The sequence below is a fragment of the Indicator indicator genome, chromosome 12 (genome assembly GCF_027791375.1).
Source record: "Indicator indicator isolate 239-I01 chromosome 12, UM_Iind_1.1, whole genome shotgun sequence".
NCBI classification, from domain to species: domain Eukaryota; kingdom Metazoa; phylum Chordata; class Aves; order Piciformes; family Indicatoridae; genus Indicator; species Indicator indicator.
In genome coordinates, this window is record NC_072021.1 from 17997687 (window position 1) to 18019365 (window position 21679).

Sequence of the window (21679 nt, forward strand, 5' to 3'; positions counted from 1 at the left end):
TATGACAGCTTTTTTATTAATTAATAACTTTTATAGCTCAAATTGAAAAATATTAAATCAGAAACAATTCAAGATTCATGAAGAAAACTCTGGAACTATATACATGCATAATTAAGAGTAGCTGGATTCTTGTCAATATTTACTTAAGTTTTTGTACAAGTTCTTCAACACAATCATTTACAAGCATATGCTTAAAACATAGAAACATATATCTTTTATAATATTTACAAATAATTTGAATATATATTTTTTCCTTACAAACAGAAGAATATTTCATTAATTTGACAGATTTGGGTCCAACGTATGGTACTGAACAGATATTTATCCAGTGGGATGGAAAGAGTTATCACTATTCAATTATCTAAATAATGATCAACCTACTGTTACCCAGAATTATCATATATGGCTTTAAATACCTCCTGAATTCCAAGGATCATCTCACCAGTGCAAACTACAGCCCACCCATGGTGTTTCTTATTGAAGTCTTGAGCTTCTGTTTGGGTTAAATCCATAACTTGTCAAACACATCTTGAGCAGGTACTCAGGAATAAAAGTACCTTGTAATTTAAAGAAAACCCAGTCTCCTTCCAGTCAAGTCAAGCACATATGAAATATGTATACAATGGGATGTATGCACTTTTCTAGACATTCTAGCTAACTTTATAGATGTTTTATTACTGAAAGATAACATGATTTTGAACAGACAGTATTTGTGGGGATTTACAAGAATCAAGTGAGACATCTTCTAAGAAGGGGAAGAATACTTTTTCTTCAAAAAGTAATTTTTTTTTTTAAGTCAGGAGGCTGCATACATAATATGTCCAAGTTATGATACAGTCCAACCAGTCAGATCACTACGTAGTAAACAAGATCTCACTTCACAAATTTAACTCAAAATTTGTCAGCTTGCTTGCTTTTGGCCAGGAAAAAGCCTCACAGCTTTGGCAAATTAATTAGTCACCTCCTTTGAACACATTTCTCTAGAGCTCCTGCACTGATTGTTCCACAGTTTGTTCTTCTACAGGTTGCACAGCTTCTTGAACATAAACTATGAATTCTGAAGCCTCTCCACCCTGTGTATAGACAGTCACTGTCTCAATTCCCTCCACTTCATCTGATGAGACTACCAAGTGATGCTGTTCAGACAGCTCCACTGAAGCCTGCTGCAGTGTCTCTTGAATCATCAAAGTGTGATTGGCTGATTGCTCCTCTTCTTTTACCTAAGAAGAAATTGAAGAGGTTACAGCAATTTCACCTTTCCAATAAGCACCTGGTATTCTGATAATTAATGGAAATACAGCAGAGAAATTAGAAATTTTGAAGGAAAATGTCAGTTTTCAAGGAAATGTTTTGTGGTCACTTTTGATTAATGTGTGTATAGCTGGACAGAATACTGCAAGTGGCAACACAGCACAGAAAGGGGCAAAGTTCCAGGAACACAGGTCTTTGGAGACAGCTTTAATCTCTCACCATTCTTGTTTAAACAAGTCAGAAGTCAAACAACTCCTGAGATGAGAATTCAGTGAAAACCACATGAAAAAAACATCTATTATACCCATTTCTTTCTTTTTAAATTTTTTTCTCTATCCAACTGATTGATCACAGATGTAAACATTTCATTGTAAACCTTAATGGACTTCTAATGGAAAACTGAAATGTACATATTGAAATTGAATCCTAAGACTCACTGCGTTTGAGGAAGCAATTTTTACATTATTTAAAGGATAGTGCAGGAGCAACTGAAAAGAATTTTTACTCCTCATATTTTGCTTCTTGTTAAAAATTAACAAAAACAACACAACTTGGTATTGAATTTCAAAGAGTTCAAACAGCTGTCTGTCAATTATTAAAATGCAGTACTTACTGGAACTGAAGAATAAATCTTAATTCTTTACTGGATCCATAAAAGCTCCTATGCAAAGTACTCCAGACCAGTAAAAGCACATCAGAAAACTGTTGGTCATGTGGAGGCAACACATTGTCTCAAACGTTAGTGATAAAGTAAAGCACTTTTGAGAAGAGAATGACACTACTTTTTTTTTTTTTTTTTTTTTTTTTTTTTTTTTTTTGGTATGCAAGATCTATCACAGAATGCCAGGTTGGAAGGGACTCCAAGGATCATCTGGTCCAACCCTTCTACGTGATAATAGCCCAGCACCCTGTCAAGCTGAGTCTTAAAACTGACCAGTGTACAGGAATCCACTGCTTCTCTTGGGAATTTATTGCAAATGCATTTGTTAGATAGTTTCAGTCCAATACCACTCCCTGTGTTCACAGAGAAGAGGTGTTTTATTGCTGGATTATAAAGGCCAATCCACCTGCAAATGCAGCATGCAGTTAATCAAACCCTCTATTTTTTTCTCTTTTCAGAAAATGGGTTGGTTTTATTAAGGCCTATTTCTCTTTCATTTAGGTTTAGCAGTAAGCTTCCAGAGATAAATCATGTTTACTTCTTGTTGTAATAAAGTAGCTGATTGAATTTGTAGGAAGTCACATTCTCTACAACAAATGCTTTTTTTCACATCATCAAGTGCATCTATAAAGTGTCCATTTACACAGCAGGGAATGAAGACAGAGCTGGTGGCTCACCTTCATCTCATGATGGAAAGCAAAACTCCATGGTACTTCCAACAACCATACAAAGTGTAATAAGCAGACAACAAAGGGTTGATCGATATAAATTTACTGGATCTCAGTGCACCCTTGTATCTCAGAGCATACCACATCACCAAACTTGCAAGTGACTTTTTAAAAGAATAGGTCAAACAAAGTGTGGAATCTAAATCATCTAAATCTAAAAAGGGTCTGTGTTTTTTTAATTAGAAGCCAATTCAAAAGCTCTTCAATTCTCATTTATATGACATGGTTTTGTAAACATTAGTAGTAGAATAAGGTCAGTACTGTTGCTTAAGAGAGACCTGGGAGCAGAAGGGAAAAACTACAGTGAAGACTCCAAGCATGTGTTTGTCTCCTTAGAGACCAGCAAGGAGGAGAAGAGGTTCTGTATTTGCTTCCTGAAGCTCTAATTTTTTTTCCCCTAAGTACCATCATTTCTATTATTGTACACTGACTTATAACACTTTTATTCCTCATTTAGAATATCTGTTGGATGAAGAAGGTTTCAGAGATGGTTAAGCCCCCTAGGACTTTGTATCACTTTTGAACTTTCACTTGATTCATCAGGCCACACAAAACTTTTTCTTGAACAAGTATGCTTAGGTGTTAAATTACTTAGAGGCCCCAGAGTCAGTATGCCTGCAATATAGTGATGAAATGCATGTGGATTTTGTATGGAAAAGATTTAACATCTGAAGAGAACCTTCTTTTGACCTTAATGGAACGGCACAATCATACCTACTGATGCTGACTTTGGCTTTGCTGCACACAGATTGCAGGGATAAAACTGCATGAATAGGCTGAAGTCCTTTCCACATTCTGTTTCTTTTACCAAGCATATCTGAACATTTTAACTGAAAGTTATTTTAAATAGGTCCTGATGAAATTTAGGCTCAACACCCTACGAATGTATGTGTCTTGACACAAGAAAATTTGCAATCACTTTCCGAAAAGCTAATTTATGTTGTCACAAAATATGGGTATGACCAAAGTACTCTTTACAAATGGAAACTTGAGCCTCTCTTTGAAAACAAGGAGCTAAATCATGAAAAGAAACACAGTCAAATTTCCTCTCTTTTTCTTCCCCATGCATCCGTTTAAAAAAAATAGAGAGAGAGAGAAATATTAAATCCTACTTAAAGCAATAGCAACTTCATGAATTCCTGCACAGGATGCCTTCATACCTCTCCTCTCCTTTCCTGAGGCTACCTGTCAGTGCCCATGTGTGATGGTTTGAAACTTTTTAATTTTTCCTTGCAAAGTTCATAACAGAGAAAGTGAAAGAATGTAAATAAGTCACTATTGGGTGTAAGAAAGCAAAATAACGATTGCTCTAAACACTTCCATTGGATAGATAGAAATGTTTAAGAACTATTACCCAAAACAAAGTAGGCACTCTGCACATTCTGCGTTCTGCAGTGGGGGCAGTTGCTGGGCTGTCTGGCTGCTGTTTCTTCTTCTCTTCTGGCTGAAGATAACACACTGACCTTGGCAGCTAAGTTAACAACTTTCTGCTCTAACTCTGCTTTCTGTCCAAGGGGAGGTCTGGGGGGGGGAAGCTCCTGGGAGAGGGAGGCCCCTTTGGGAAAGGTCCCCTTTAGGGGGAAGCAAAGGGAGATCGGTTGTGCTTTTTCTGTTGATTGTATATATTTGTAAGTGTTGTGAATTTTGTATATTTGTACATATTTGTTGCATTTCATCATAGATTGCAAATTCTGCTTTGTAAATACAGCTTTCATTCGCTTCCAGACTGAGCTAGCCCACTTATTGTTGGTGTGGGGGGAATTTCAGCTCACACTGACACACCATGGGAAAAAAAAGGACATATGGAAGATCTGCTAATGAAGATCATAATAGGCAGACAAAAGTCTAATCACTAGTGAATTCAGATAGGAAGCTGCAGTTAAAAATGGGAGATAATTAAAATCTCACAGCTTGTTATCATCTGTGAATCAGCTCACGACTACAGTCCTTGATGTTAGAGCTCCTCAAAGAAATACATAAGGGTGTCTAAAATTTGGCCCTTTTAATTATGGGATATAAACTAACTTCTATGCTACGTTGTCCTCTGACATGTCTCAGGCTGTAAAAATTACAAATTTGCAGAAAGCCACAAGAATGTGAAGGATCTTGTACAGTTGCATTTTAGTCATTCTAAATCAAAATTCATAAATAATTTTAAATATAGTTTCATGAGTGTACATAAATAACAAAGAAAAGACATTAAATAATACACAGTTGACATGAAAATTAAATGAAACCAGGATCTCATTCAATTCCATAGCAGCAATCTAATACTTGTTCAGTTTTATATGCTTTTGAAATGAAAATGGCCAATAAAGAAAGTTAATTTAACCTCCCTATCTGACCTTATCGATGTGATTTTATTACCCTTGTCATGCAAGGTAAAGAAGACTAATGCCCTTATTTCTGGTGTTTCTAGCTTGCCATATCCTTTTTGGACAGCTATCTGTAATCCTTTTACTTTGAGAAATCACATTATTTTGGATATTTACATTTCAAATCAGTTCAATGTTTACATGCTTCTGTTTGGTTCCTATTAGATTGTTCCACAGGGAATAATCTCACAACATTAATTTACATCTCTCAAATTGATGAAACAGTGGGACAGCTGCCATCACAGTGGATGAAGTCACTACACTCAATTCTTTTTATTGCCATCTGAAATCTTTTGAAGAGTAGCGTCCAAGACCTCTTTTCTGTTTGAGAGCCAGCTGAAAAGCATCTGGCTGCTTAACCTTTGCTAAAGAATGACAGCAAGAAGCTGAAGCCACGCACAGCTGACATATTAAATCCATTCAGTATCTGCACAAATATTCACATAATCAGAATGGTTTGGGTTGGAAAGGCCCTCAAAGATCATAGAATCAGTCAGGGTTGGAAGGGACCACAAGGATCATCTAGTTCCAACCTCCCTGCCATGGACAGGGACAGCTCACACTACATCAGGCTGGCCAGAGCCTCATCCAGCCTGGCCTTAAACACCTCCAGGGATGGGGCCTCAACCACCTCCCTGGACAACCCATTCCAGGCTCTCACAACTCTCATGGTTTCCACATCCCTGCCATGGGCAGGGACACCTTCCACTAGATCACTTTTCTCAAGGCCTCATCCAACCTGGCCTTGAACAACACCTCCAGGGACCCAAGCACCTTGGGTTCTTCTCAGATATGGGTCCTGCTCTGGGTGTCAAAAGCACTCCCCAGCAGTGCTGTTTCCATGTGGCTGTTTGGTTTTCCAGGACCTGCTCAGATCCTGGCAGGCTGCTCCTGCTCTGGATGCCCCCATTCTTTACTAGCTAAATGTCTCTTGCAAAAGTCAATAGGACTTTCACCCCTATGTCTTCATAGGAAGATAATTCTAAATTATGAAAGTTTTCAATTTAAGTATCCAGGGACTATTCAAATACATGTAAGTGACACTAAAAATGGGTCTCTCTTAGAAGAATCTCTTCCTCTCAAACCAAACAAGTCTCTTTAAATTTGAGAAAAATTAATTCAAGCCATTAAGGAAAACATACTTTGTCCCTTTCATGAAAGGGAGTAAATCTATCTTCACTAAGATGCTACAGTTGCTTTCTTGTTCTAGAGCTCATCCTGAGAAATAATGTCTCTTCAATTTTGTTTGAGGTCACCAGGAGTTGCAGGTCCATAGTGTTTTAAAGGTCTTTTCCAGGCTTGACTCAAAATCCTCTATAGAACTTCTCCCTCAGCTTGAAATTGAATATTGCCTTTCAGTTTACCATGAAGAAAAGTTATTAATCACAGGTATCTTGCAGGATGTCAAAAGCTTACACTAAGTTACTGATATGCCACAGAAAGGAAATACACAAAATACCTACAAAAGGATTGAAAGGAAAAGTGAATATAAGCACCTTAGATCACAGAAACCACCTGGACATGAGATGTGCAAGCCTATATTGGTGCCTGCAGGAGTGCCTCTACCATTTTGTTTAGTGCTTGAATAATTTCAACTCTCTCTCTTGGTTTTTATAATTTACATAGATAAACTGTATGAAAAACACAGACACATTTGTAAGACTGTAATTTGATCACATGAACCTCTCTAATAAGCTAGAAAAGAAAGGCAGTACGGTGCACAATAGTTTCAGAATAAGATACTTGAAAATGGAAGCATAAAGTAAAAAAAAAAAACAAACAAGGTGGCACACAAACCTTCACACTTGTGATGGAGATTTTTCAACAGTTTGTAGCAATTGGCTGGCTCAATGTATCCTGACAGAGAGAGTGTGACTGGCAACTTCACTCATCTGGCAAAACACTGTATCACTAGATCTCCTTCGGAGGAAGTATGCAACACTGCTATCATTTCAAGAGCTCTGACAGGACAGTAACCGTGATAGGAGATTTTATTTGTACATTACACAGATGACAAGGACTCCAAGAGGAGATGACTTCTGAGAAAACAGGGCCATCTGCCCCAGTTAAAACTTTCCTGCGCTGGCACTAAATTGCTTCATGTCCTAAAACAACTGCAAACATAACCATCAACCTATGTATTACCCCATGTATGGCCAAATTTTCTAAATGAATGCCAGCACCAAGCATCATGTGTGCAAATCAGAGCCACACTGAAACAAGTTGTGTTGCTGAAGTACAATGTGCCTTTGACATGACAGCCATGTAAATATGATTATACTTTTTTTCTTAGATGTATTATGCTATAAAATTCTGTTCTGTGATCAGCTTCAAGCTGATGTATACTTTCTGTGCTACCGTTGTCACTTTGAAGAAAGTAACTGTTACCATAGTAGGATTTTACTGAAGTCTGAAGAGATCACAGAGTAAAAGGAAAAAAGGAGATAAAATAGAAGGTGAAATGCATGGAAATCCAGTGCTTTTTCTTAAGCTTTATTAAAATCTGCTTAGTTAATGAAATGGTTGATACACTTACTCAACAGAGCAAATTAAGTAGAACTCTAGGTTGAAAATAGGTCACTATGCTTTTCAGGAACACAGTTAACCCTACACTCCAAGCTATTTTAGTTCTGTCTCTTATTTCTGAACAGGATGGAAAAAAATCAGCAGCCAATGACTCTCTTTGCTGTTAATATTACTGTAGCTCTTTGGACCTGGATCTGGACATGGAAAAAGTATTTCACGTCCCAAAGTCTTTTTAATTTCAATATAAACCAAAAGACAGTAAGGACACACAGAAAAAGAAAGGTGAGGGAATACAATGTAAATGAGACAGTGGTAGTTTTGTGTGGTAGGCATTAGTGTACCCATAGCTTAACCACAGATAATTACTGTCATATTTTTGAAGAGTAATTGAGAGAAGACAACAAGGTACAAATTGTTCTTCATTAAAAATCCACATAGCTAAAAAAAATAGGGAAGAAGGCATTAAAAAACTTGTTTGAAGAAAGTAATTAGCAATTAAATCTTCTTAGACTGAGCAAAGGTAGGAGGTGAAATCTTTACAACTAATGAGAAATAGGACACTAAGTTAGAAAGGAGTAGAAAGCCTTGGAAATTAAAACAAGATTTTGTTGTGTGAAAAATGAACTATGCTAAAATATGAAGATGGTTGAATTACTGAGAGATACATCTGGATTTTAAAGATCAAGTATAAATGGCATTTTTATGGTAGAAATGTAAGGAAGAGGACAGCTATAGGATAAAGGTCAAGGGAGGAAACAGGAAACAAAGATATTGACCATATAGTGTACCTTTTAAAAGGAAAAATAAAATAAAAACCCCAACTTTTTTGTAAGTTAGGGTTTAGAAGAAATTTCTAGGTGTAAATAAAGACATATGAAAGTAACTTGACAGGGCTAGCTAAAAATAAGATATGAAGGTAAGAACTGATGAAAAAATGTGTGTCCTTAGAGACAGAGAAAAAAACATAGCAGCATAAAAAAATCAAAACAACTACAATAAATGTTGTTAAAGAAGAAAAATAGAACCAAGCTGCTAAGCAAGGACTCGGGGAGGCCATTAAAGAACAAGAGAGGAAATTCAGTGACGGATGATGCTGATATATTGCTGACATCCTGAATGAATTTTTTGTCTCACAATCTGAAGGTCACAGAAGGAAGTGCGGAATAAATTTTTCCAATAGGGAGGTGAAATATTAACATCTTAAGATCACTTCAAGGTTAACAATTAGGAACTCAGCATAATTAGAACCTGACCAAAGTCATAGATGTAAATGAATGATATCCCATAGAAAACAACTTTGTACTAAAGTAAAAAGAAAAGATGACAGTTCTGAAATCGGAAAGGATTGCAGTCATGTTAATAACATTCATACACTGATTTCCCTCAAATTAAAAATGGTTCTGGCTGTAATTCTGAAGCAATCTTCTGGTGAGAAGAAAAGACCTGGAAACTAGCTAAAGCTGGATAACAGATCAAACAAAATTTGATAAAACATTGACCTATATAGAATATTAAAAGAGAAAATTTTAAAAGAGGAATCACGATCATTATCTGCAGACCTCCCCTGGTCCTTACTCTACTTCCATAAAGCCCACTAAAAGTAGCCAAGCAGGCACACAGCTGTCAGTAGGTGTACTACCACCTGTACCACCTGATCCTCTCCGGGAAAGCAGAGATCTGCACAATTCTGCACACACAGTTTGAAAAGACACTGAGGCTACCAGAGAAGGAAGTGAGCAGGCATTCCAATACATGTAAGAAACACGTTAACATAGGAACTGTGCTTTGAGTATCCAAGTAAGACATTAGTAAAATCCACCATAAACAGATGTAGCACATCACTCAGATGGAGATAAAATTTAAATTCTTCACCAATTTTGCTTCTGTGCACCTTGAAGTTAGGGGGAAATAAAAGTGTTTTAAATTAACAAGACTCTAGAGGTGGTGGGGAGAGGGGAAGAAAAAAAAAGAAAAGCAGCAAAGAGATTCTGTGCTCCGACAATTCAATATTTGATTTGATATAGGAGTGAAGCTTGTAACAGTTTAACATCAGACTAGTGAGAGGTATTGATGTACAAGGCAAGGGAAAAAAGTGATCAATGCTTAGCAGCTTGTAAACTCAAAAGGCTAGAAATATGGATTTAAAAATGAGGGAGAAAATTAATTTGGAAGAGAAACTTTTACTTACACAAAACTATCAGCAAATTCAGATGGTCTAACAAGGAAGATGAAAGATTTTAAGATGAATGAGACACTGATCAAATCCAATATTTGGGAGGAGGAAGAATCGCTGATTTTTTTAATTATGTATTTTTAAGTTTTAAAATTCAAGTATTAAAATGTTTTTTCTTCTTGGTAGCTTCTATTTCAACAGCCATTTTTCTTACACTTTTAGTAGAAGGGTCTCAAAAGATGTATTTTTAATGGAAGAACAGGTTTCAATAATATTGACAGCACAGACAAACGCCAATGGCTAATACTGCATTCAACCCATAATGAGGTGATACATATAGCACAGTGTGCATGTGGCAGTGACCCTACTATTAAAATTGTTTTGAAACTTGCACATATTAGAACTGAAATGTCTTCTCTTCAATTGCTGAATTTAGTTTCCAAATTTGGATGTCACTCTTTAAAAGCCCAAGAACTCCTACATGGCTTCTGATCAAAATTCACCTCAAAATGTTTTGTCTTCAAATTCTGCCTTTTCTGCCTGACATTTGGGCAGTCAGTTTAGGAATTATCCACATGCTGCCTTCACAGGCTAGGGACTTCCTATTTCTGTGGAGCTCTCATGAATTCAGCACTCACAACTCTACAAAAAGTACTCAACTCAAAACTTAGTTCTAGCATTCAGAAAAATAAGGGACATGGTTTAGCACCAGACTTGGTAGCTAGATAATGGTTGGACTTGATGATCTTAAAGGTCTTTTCCAACTGTAACAACTCTATGACTCTGAACGTATGTGTGTGGGCAGAGAAACACACGTACACACAACATGCAGCAAAAAATTAGTTTCTGAAAAATTCTGTGTGCCTTGAATGGTCATTCAAAATTTAGCCCCTTCAAAATAACACTTATTTCACAATAAATATATGAATATATGAAAATTTAATATAGCTGTTTCAGAGAAAAAAAATTTCTTACCTGCTTTACCACTGTCACAGTGCCAGGTGCCATGGTAACTACAGAAGCAACCGCAGTGGCATCATGGGTTTCTGAACCCAGCTCAATGATTTGCTGCAGAATGTTTACAGCTGCTGGATCAAGTCTTTCACCTTATCAGAAAGACAGAAACCATAAGATCCTTACAGTAAAAGAGCTCACATGTAAATCTTTCCCCTCCTGCCCTAACCCTGACGCACAGCACTGTTTATAGATCTCCAATAGCTCAATAACATGACACTTTAATAATAGATCTATGGCAGAAAAGTATCCACAAAACAAGTTTGCCTGAGGAATGCAAGAATCAGTAGACAAAGACACAGTAATCATTTTTATGCCTATTTGAAAGAGATCTAAAAGAATGCATTGGATAAACAAACAACAGGTACAAGTCACAGCAGTAGCTATAAATTAGGAAGCTGCTAAACTACAAATCCAAATGTGTATTTTCTAGACATTCACCTTAAACAGAACCTGAACCAAATACACCTATAACCAAAACAGCTATCTGGTATATTACAAACTTGTGCTCACCAGCTGTCCAGCCATTTGCAATACCCTAAACCTAAAAGAAGTATTAAGAAAACTCATGCTTATCATTTTATAAGCATGGGATCAGAACATTTGTCCTTTTTGGAAAAAAAATCCTCTTGATATGTGTAGCCCTGCCAAAGGAAAGGCAAATTTACCAAAAAAACCCTTACATAATTGTACTTTCACTTTTACCAAAGCGTGGAAAGGAAAGATTTGGATGCTGGAAAATGTTTGGTTGTTTTTTTCTTTTTTTTCTATGCAGGAGTGTGAATTCCCTTCTCCTGTGGCTTGCCATTCCTACACGTCCAGTGGCAGCATGAGAGGTATGTCAGAAAGGGAAACAAACTGTCTGGGTCATGTAAAATCTGCCTCACTTGGGCTGTAATCACTGTTGGAACTAAGAAAGAGACAACAAATAGAATAAAGCCCATCTCCTAGTCCCAAACCCTTTCAAAGTGGGGCTGATGCTGTGATGGAGATCTAGGTTTGATAATTTAATTTCAAAAGAAAATAGTTATATTTTATCATCTATGAAACAAGTTTATCTGAGTACTAAAAAATATTTGATTGTTTAATTTTTTTTCTGCACAACTGTCTTTGGACTCCTCACTTTTATAGTGGGAATACTTTGGAAGAGTACCTAAAGTTAGACACTCTAAAAAGGAAGTCATTCCATTCTGAAAACTACAGCCTTATGCTTAAAATCAAAACTGTTATATATAGTATATTCTATGATACTTATTTTAGATACATAAAAGCTTAAGAAAAGTTTAAGACATTTTTCAGAATTCAAAGTCACTAAAGTAAGATACAGAAATTGTCAGAAACATAACCTAAATCCAACATGCCTTGAAAATCCACTAAAAGTGGGAGGTTTTGAAATGTATCTAGAATATGAATTATAAAACCCTCAATAGAAAACAATTGCAAAACACTGTCTTCTGATAGCCAGCACATCTATTTATATATACAAACAAAACACATGAACACCTACTCTAGTCTCTCATATTTTAACACTCTCAGAAACCTGGACATTTTTTCCTTTCTTTCATTTTTTTGTTATTTCCCACTTAGAAATCATTATCTAATCTCACTCTTGTTCTTCTTCAATCTAACAGAGAACAGCTTACATGGTTTTGTGTACCATCAGAATTAATTTTTCTTAGAACTGTCTTGGAAACATGGTAAATGAGCTATTCCACCATGTTACTTCTGCAATCTGGCTGAGTTAAGCAGGAACAAAAATAATAGCTACAGAATTGTTATTAGATACACACCATCTACTCTGCCAAGAGAGCTGATTTCACAGTGCATTTAATACCAGAGGCAGGAAATTCCACACACCTAATAATAAAGCACAAAATGGAGTGTGGGAAGCGTTAATGAATTAAGAATATAAAGATTCACAAGGAATGGTCATTTCTCATTATCTACCTGCAAAGAAAAATATAACCCCCAAGAAGTAAGTTCTGGGAGACAAATTTCAGAATTTTTAATAGTTTCACAGGAGATCATACATTGCCCAATATACTCAAAATAATTCAATATTTATGAGAAAAAGAGTTATATATTTTGTGTTCCAGGATTTAAAAGGTAGTTTACCATTCTCAGAAGTGTAGCGAAGGTTCTGTAATGCAGCTACAGCAGCTTGAGTGCCTTGAACATCTTCTCCAGCCTCTGTGATATGGAGATATTGAGTGGATGCTTCTTCAGAAACCTCAGCAGTTAACTTGAAAACAAAATCCAACCAAGACATCAATAATCTCTCTCATTTTAGCAATTTAGAGAACAGTGACAGTTCTGAGCCTAAAGGAATGAATTTTGGACAACAAATATTGTAGCAAGAGTTACAGAAATAGTGGGTGAAAAAGAACTCAATAAAAATATTACATGAAGTCAGGATATCACCCCATAGTTTCTTCTAAATTCAACTTCAGAAGTTGCTTTAAGCATGCTAAATTAACTTGACTTCATTTTTGTTGCACATTTCTTTTAGAACTAACAACAGATTTTTATTGTTTAAGGGTCTAGAGTAAAGACATTTTGGGCAAAAATAGTTTATAATGCATGCTGTTGCAGATCTAGTGAAATGCCTCTGAAGTCTGAAAATGACATTTCATTCCAGAAAAAATTATCCTTTCTGTAACTATGTATTTTCAAGACAAGCTGTCAATATGCATTTGTGCTCTGATAGGACTTTATAAAGACTTATCAGTAGGAAAGACATGTTTGAATCCTGGATGTCCTCTTATTTTTTCAGGTTTTAGGCATTCACTGGGAGAGCATACAGAGAATTGTTTGTGAAACTTTGAAGGACTACATTTTAAAATGCTTGCCCTTACCCATACAGAACCTACTTCAATATTTTCCAAGGACTTAACATTCTGTTTGTGGATACTCAAAAACTTTTAAACAAGTACTGCACAATGGTTCTTCCAAATGAGGCATTAGATTTATGACAGACTGCCTGAAAGGTAGCACAGCCGATCTTAAACCGTGCAGGTCATCCAACAGCAGTTGACTTCTGGCTGTTTCATCTCAGTGGACACCAACAATAGCCTACTCAGAGAGTGGAAAAGACTTAGCTTGCCAACTTAAATAAAAGTGTCTTGCTAACTCTGTGGTCTTCCCACAGCTTTTGCATTTACAGTCCCCTCTGCTCTAAAAGAGTAACAGTTTTCATTTTAGAACAAATTGCTACACAAGTAACAGCAGAGAAAATCTCTCAAGGTTAAACTCTTTCAAGGTAGCTGCCTGACCCGATCCCACCTCACCCTGAGAAAATTCAGGTTGTTGGTTTGTTGTTTTTTTCTAACCCAGCTTCTTAGGTCTAATTTAATTTTTTTAAGGTCCAGTCTTAGTGATACTGTGATTTCCTCCATACTTTGGACTGCAGCTGAAAACAGAACACGTGATAGATGACATACTCTGTATAACCATTGGTATACTCTGTATGCCATTTAAGTGATGAATTTACAAAGTCAGTTTTCTAGATTCTAAACTTTTCTGCAGAAAGATAAAATCTTTTTTCAACATAAGTCTGGAGCTTTGTGCATCTTGCAGTTAACACCAGCAAATATTTGGCATGTAACAAAAAGCAGTTGGTTTTTCAGTATCATGGTTTTTTTGCTAAAACTTTCACTCCTGCTGCTGCAGAGGACTAGAGCCCTAAAATGCAGAAATAAGCACTTACAAGGTTGTTAATCCCACCAGACATTAAAGCAGTCAAGTTTAACAGTCATGGCAAGGTATGCATTCAAAATGGAAATGAGATCAGATCACTTCCTGATCTTTCATAAAGACAGGAATGTACTTTTTAATATTTCTTACTCTTACCCTTACTTTTCTCCCTAGAAGATTTTAAAATCTTAAGGACAAAGTCATGGCAACTTTGCTTTACCTCCCACTTGGTCTCCCCATCATGTTCCACTAGCTTCATTCCATGCTTGTTTTTAAGATGCCTGTTGAACTCCCATTTTGTACCGTACACAAAGCTGCAAACAGGACACTTAATGCCACCTATAAGGAAACACAAATAAATTCCATGAGTTATTTTCATGTACATTTTTTTTCAAGGCAGTAAGGACTTACTTAATTTGACTCCATCTCAATCTAGTCACGTAACTGTAATGTAAAAGGGTTTCCTTTAGCCATTGTCCAACATGAAAAAACAGTTGAACTCTCACAATGCTTAAAGGGCAATTTTGGATAATGGCAATGGAAGAAGTTTGTAACAACTTGCATATCTAGGAAACCACAGCAATTCTGCTTCCCTGTGCCTGCATGCCTCCGTTCAGTGGATGTCAAACTGCAGGAATGCTGTTCCCATCTGTCCCCTGACATCTCCACCTCTCTCCCTGGAGAACTCCTACCACAGATCAATCAGAAAGAAAAAGCAGGAACAGATAACTGTTTGCACTAGTCTCAGGCACAGCATCATTTCCATGATTAGGTGCATGTAAGAGGCACTGGTTTAATCTCTCAGGAGATAGATGGTAAGGGAGATAGCCAAACTGTAAAAGAGAGAACATAAATTGCAAAGTAAATAATAACTTATCTACTGGGTAAAAACTTCTGCTTGCTTGGCTAAGAAAAGCCACTCTAGAAGTGTCACACACATTAGGAAGTGAAAACTTCTTTCAAGAAATGTCAACATAGTAAGTTTAACCAACCTCACCCCATTTTTTTGCTTGGCCCCCCAAAATACTGCAAACCTAGGGGATGCTTGGGTCTGCAAAATCATTTCTACAGCATGCGTCTGATTGAAATTCAAGTTTAGCAGCACCAATGGAAACTGGTCCTAGTGAAATTTCTTTCAAATCTGAGGATGTCTGTGATTTATGTTCTGCTTTAGGCTCACAAAAAAAAACTTCTGAACCAAAGCTACTGCATTTTAAATACTTTTATTTCAAATAATAGAGTTTCTTAGAGCCAGTTTTTAATGCTTACTCCATTACATATCATTGCAGGTTCAAATGTAAATTTTATGTATTGTCCAAAAATCTACAAGATTGGGGTCTTTAGCTTTAAATATTGTTGTCTTGCAAAGCTCTGGAGTGCTGACCTCCAGGATAAACCACAAAATCATAGTGCATTGTACTCTTTTGGTGAGTGCTTATACATAACACTGAGGTCTTAATATTTAACATATGTGGTAGTGGCATACTGAAATATTTTCTTTAAAATGTATTTTGCTAAGACAGCAGTTCTAGTTTTCCCAGGTTTCAAGCAAACGCTAAGTTTTTTGGCACATTATCAAAGCAAACTAGGAAGAGTTAACAATGCAATAATGTCTTTGCCTTTCAAGTTTCTACTGTTTATGCTAATACACAAAACTGTACACCTAAGCTTTCTGTCTATCTACAAAGTGATGCATAGCATGCATTTAGCACAATGCTTACTGTCTCAGAATGCAGCATTACAGGTAAAAAACTGAGCATGGTGAAACCATAAGCATCCAATTTTCTGCAGCAGATTGAACAGTTTTTACTTCTTTTTCTTATGGAAGCCATTTGGTCAAATGTCAGAACTCAGCTGCTTGCAATTATGCAAATAAGTAGTTCTCTTTTTTTCCCCCATTTTGACTAAAGCAGAACAAAAATAATCTGCATCTGAAAAATTGTTGCAGCAGGTGACCAGAACTTGCTCTGACAAATCTAATGGCTGGGGAAGTGCATTATGCCACTTTAGGAAATATGCCACCAGATGGCTGACTCCACATTATCATGGCAAATGATGACTCTTGCCAATCATGTTCAAATGCTTCAAATATACTCTCATAAGCTGGTTATAAGCCAAGTCCTCATTACACGTAGTCATTTATGACTAAGGTCATTAGAAAAAGCATTTGCTCTTACAATAATGGAAACCTACCATATGGTATCCTATCAGGTGAAAAGAAATACATTTTTTATTTTGATAAACCACAACATATCTAAACCCAGTCTCTAGAGTCTTTCACCAACACTTATTCCTATACAATTTTCCCTCTTTGCCCTCAATGTATTTTAATTTTCCACGAAACTTCACTGTTTAAAGCAGAGGCTCAATGCTCCATCTCTTGACCAAACTGAAGTATTTTCCCTAATAAGGGGAACTCGGAAGTTCATGTAAGTGAAACACCTTTGTTCAGACTAGGACAAAGATTATGAGTTATGGAAAATTAAATTAAACAGTAATTTCACAGTAATCTGTAGCATTAGGAAAAACTTTTCCGCACTATTTTGATATTGAAACTATTATAACAGTACACCAGATAAATTTAAGTTGCAACTTCTGTCATTATGACTTTAATTAAGAACAAATAATGGATGCATAGAATTATACCATGTCAGTGACTTGGTATGTCAGGGAAATTAATTTCTATCCAATTATTTAAAGTAATGGGTAACCTACAGAGGAAGTCAACAAATTACACACTAATTACACTGCTTTTAATAGCAAAAGTGATGTTTGCAGCAAAAAAATGCGTATACATCTTACACACTTCCACAACTTTTTCCATCACAGCCTTGATACGTGCTTTCCAAACTGTCTATTGGTCTAAAATCTCAATCAGACAATTGTTATTTTATGTTAAAAGAAAGTATGTGATGATAGCAATACAACACAACACAACACAACACAGAGACCATGATGCATACAGTGCACAAGTTATTGTATGAATACAAATAGAAAATCTGTCTCCCAGAGAGTCCAAAGATATGTACACAAAATAACTGATAGGTAGGGAGTATCAATGAAGAGAAAAGAAACAATTTCAGGAAAAATTTTATGTGACTTGCCCAGCATAAAGCAAACTAAAGCAATAGTAAAAAAATAAGCTATCAAATGAGCAAGTAGGCAGAGTCTCACAAAAAAAAGCTAGTGGGTAGTGCATATGTAATACTCTTCTCTCCTATGCAGAATACATCAAATTCTTTTGGTATTTATTTTCCCTTAATATTTTAAAACACTAAAATAAATGTCAGATCACAGACTTCTATTTAAAACAACATCAAAACAACCAACTGATAAAAAATAAACCATCAAAACTTGCAAGCATTTCTCTGATCCTGGCTGATCCTTATTTTCAATGCAAGCTCAGAAATTAAATACTGCTGTCTATCCCTGGCAATGCAGTTGCTCAAATAAAAATGTTCCCTCTTCTATTCTATGAATCATTCATTTATTTATAAACTCATTCTAGGAATCTTGAGCAGAGTCCAACAGTCTACATTCATATAAATATTTTCAATTAAGATTATTTGCAATGTCTGCAATGCAATCAAAAAACAATTGACAGCAGAGAAGAAAAGATGAGCAAGTATGAGGCAATTCACTCTGGGCTCAGTGGGTAACTTGGAACAAATAGAATACAATACAAATAGTTATAGACAGCTTTTATTAATCTTTGCTAGTTGCCCTTCTTACTTTTTTCCAAACCCTTTTGCTTGCTGGTTTCTCCTGCCTTTTCCTTTTCATCTACAGTCATGTAATTGGAAAGGACTTGTTTAATATTAGGACTGAAGGGGCTTCTTCCCTTATATGAATATATGAATAATTTTCTAAAATTGCTTTTCAGATTTATGAATATGGTAAATTGAAACTTGATGGAAGCTAGTCACTGGCCCAAGCAGCTCACAAACACATACCCTGTCATACTGCATAATATGTTCAAAATGATCTGTTTGTGCTGTGTGACCCACATAAAGATCTTCTGATTCCAAAATCAGGAAAAATTTGATTAACTTCAGTAGGACTCATGTTTATCAACACCAAATGCAAATCCTGATTAACTAAAGTCTCCCACAAGGAAATTTTTTTTCCCTAGGGAGATACCACAGCACTGAGAAAATCTGATCTTTCTATAGTATAAAAAGAAATCTGCAGGTCTCCTGGTTTTACTTTGAGCCCACATGTAAGATGAACGTGATGTGGCATACAGCAGGAAACAAAGCTGGCAAAGGAGGCTGCATGTGGGAAAAGTGCACCTGTTAATGTGGCTCTCTTCATGGCAGAGTCCTGACAAGAAGCACTGATTTCATAGTTACAACTCTACTGCTCTGAAACTCCACACAGGAGGTGAACATGTGGAAAGCAGGCACAGCAGTAGAGGCAGCACAAAAAATATAAATGCTGTGTAAGGAAGGGAAGAGAAAGAAGGATGCAGTCAGAGGTGAAAAGAGAATAAGGTATTTCAGTTGGAAGGGACTTGCAATGATCATCCAGTCCAACTGCCTGAGCACTTCAGTGCTGACTGAAACATAAAGCATGTTAAGGGCATTGTCCAAATGCCTCTTAGGCACTGACAGGCTTGGGGCATTGACCACACTCTCTAGGAAACTTGTTTGAAAACAACCCACGAAGGTATTTTAAAAAGGCCAGTAGTTTCTGTTAAACGAATAGGAAATACACCTTCTAAAACGATCAGAAATAAACTGCGAAACTCAGCTCTACCAAGCATTACAATATTTTCAACACAAATTAGTTTGTCTTGCTCCTTCATCACTTCCCCCCACACCAAGCATTAGAACTGAAGAAGCTTTACACCCAAAAAGGCACCTGACTGCATGGTCAATTGTCCGCTTGGGTTCACCTGCTCAGTGTTCAATAACAAAACTATTATGGGACAATAAGCATGACTCAACTCAAACACATTTCTTTTGCTAGCACCTAGACAGTACAACGAGTTACATTTTGTGATATCTGTATCAAGCAGAAATAAAGCAACTAGTGGCACCTATTGTCTTCTCTGAAGGATGAAGGACTTCAGCTGGAATGAAACTTATAAACAAAAACAGCAACAGCCAGGAATTTAACTTTTTATGCCACTATGTAAATGTGTGTAAATCTGATCTTTCTTTTTTGACTGGTGGACATAGTAGTCCAACCTAAATGATCCTATGTTTCTATTTCATTACATCTTATAATATACCTTGAATTTTTAATTCTCCCCAACATACTTGTTGCCTTTACTTGGTTTATCTGTGACAGTTATTTCTCTAATTGACCAGGTGTTTAGATCTAATTAGCTTTATTTGTCTTTGTGTGCTATGATTATAGTTTCACACAGACAGCAGTAACAAGCAGTTGTTCTAGGCAGAATGACATATTTATGACTGAGGTGTGATGTAGATAGATGCAGGTCTGTTATGATGGCCCTGAAAACTAAAGACACAGGATGCATGGAACAGTAAGAAGGAGGGCACAAGCTTGGCACTGATGACCCACAGCTACAAACGACTCAGAAATGATCAGTTAAAAATATGCAAATTTGTAGCTGGATAGAACTGGGTTTAGGGACAACAGAGCAAAGTAATTCATGTTCATGAAGGGCAGTTTATGCAGACACTTTGGTTTTAATCTGGAGCTACAGACTGATGAAAAAAAGCATAAATGCATGTAGGCAAATGTGTAACAAAGGCACCCAGCAGAAAAGGAAAGGAAGATGAAACCATCAAGATGAACATTATACTCCTCCCACTTCAGATGCTCACAACTTAATGAAGCCCCTATCCCAATTAAAAACACCACAGGGAAACCACCCATCTCAGAAAAAAGGGAAAGGTGAATACAGCACCAAGAAGGAGTAAAAATTAAGCATGTGTTACCATTTTAATTGCATTACTGAGACTTCTCCTGTATATAAATATTCTAACTATAATTTTTTGGGGTTTTTATTTAAAAAAAAATCTAAATTAATGATGATTCTTGAATTAGACTGTTAAGACTACACTAACAAGAAATTCTTGTCTTATATAGATGAGGTGTGCTTCCTTTGCTCATAAACAAGCTTCTGAGCATAACGATTTGTAGCTTGTTTCACTTGTTCTCTTTTTCTCCCCAATTTTTTCTAGTGTAGGAATAATTTGCTGCCATTGGCTTTTCAGCCTCTTCCTTTGTATTTGCTCAATATTACCTTGAGTTCAACCTTGCAAAATTGTCACCAAAATTTATCAGTAGAACGATAGAAATTTATCACTCATTTCAACAGTGGTACTTTACTTACAAAACCAAACAAATTAAATGTATGCAACAATGAATAGTACAGGCAAGGTCAATCAAAACTTTGGCTCATCTACCCTTAGAACCCAAGAACAAACAATGCTGAATGAAGGGTAAAAGGTGGCCATTTCAGAATTACTAAAAAGTAGTAAGGATTTATCATATAACATCCAATAAACTGAGGAATGCATCACAAATATGCCTTTGGCAGGAAAATGTACCTTTACACCAAGTTTACTTCAGCAAAAAAATAACAATTTGGTAGAGATGTACCTTGCTGGACAAGGGCCTCTGCTGCAGGCTCTCCAGATCCTACATTTACATATTCTTCATGAGGATGCTTTCTGTTGTAATGCCTCTTCAGGGAACCTGATATGTTGCAAGAATAGTGGCAGTGCGCACAACGGAAAGGCTGGGAGCAAAAAGGAGAATGTTAGAACATACTTCCTGACCTCATCAGGATATAGGTCTATGATGCAATGTTTCAATCCAGAGAAACCATGCTCACTCCTGGCTTAGGCATCTTCTAAGGAGACTTCCTAAATTCAATATAAATAGAAGTTGTAATTACGTTAACTGAAGTTTAGCACTTCTTCTCATGTGCAAGACACCAAATATTCTCAGCTTTGTAAGATTACTACCTACTTTTCGTAATTCAGTAAACTGTGTGTTTTCATAATTAATGATTACAGGTTTAACCACGTGGAGACTTTCTACTACAAGGAAATGACTCAGTTGTCATGAGTTTTGCACTGAAAAGGGATAGTAAGAGAGATAAAATAACTGCACTGCACTTAGGATCCATTGACCAGAACATTCCCCTAAGCTTGTTGCTCGAGCCATTTCTTCAGGCTCCAAACAAATATAAGGAAGCAAATTGAAGTTCTGATTCCACTAACCTTACAATTCAGAGGATACCGTAACATTCAACTACTCAGCTTTTCAGAGTGGC

The 21679-nt window shown here is 36.4% G+C and overlaps 1 protein-coding gene across 3 annotated transcripts in view; it reads right to left on the reverse strand.

The window, feature by feature from the left end:
* Positions 1 to 980: 980 nt before the first annotated feature.
* ZFAT (zinc finger and AT-hook domain containing) overlaps positions 981 to 21679 on the reverse strand; it is a 60374-nt gene continuing 39675 nt past the window's right edge. For 2 of the 3 annotated variants that reach the window (XM_054385355.1, XM_054385356.1), the window contains 5 exons: positions 21001 to 21139; positions 14642 to 14760; positions 12844 to 12970; positions 10690 to 10820; positions 981 to 1220 (listed from right to left, as the gene is read on the reverse strand). In XM_054385355.1, the coding sequence (XP_054241330.1) occupies positions 981 to 1220; positions 10690 to 10820; positions 12844 to 12970; positions 14642 to 14760; positions 21001 to 21139 (756 nt within the window). The remainder of the gene's footprint in view (positions 1221 to 10689; positions 10821 to 12843; positions 12971 to 14641; positions 14761 to 21000; positions 21140 to 21679) is intronic. The other variant, XM_054385357.1, reaches the window with a different exon arrangement.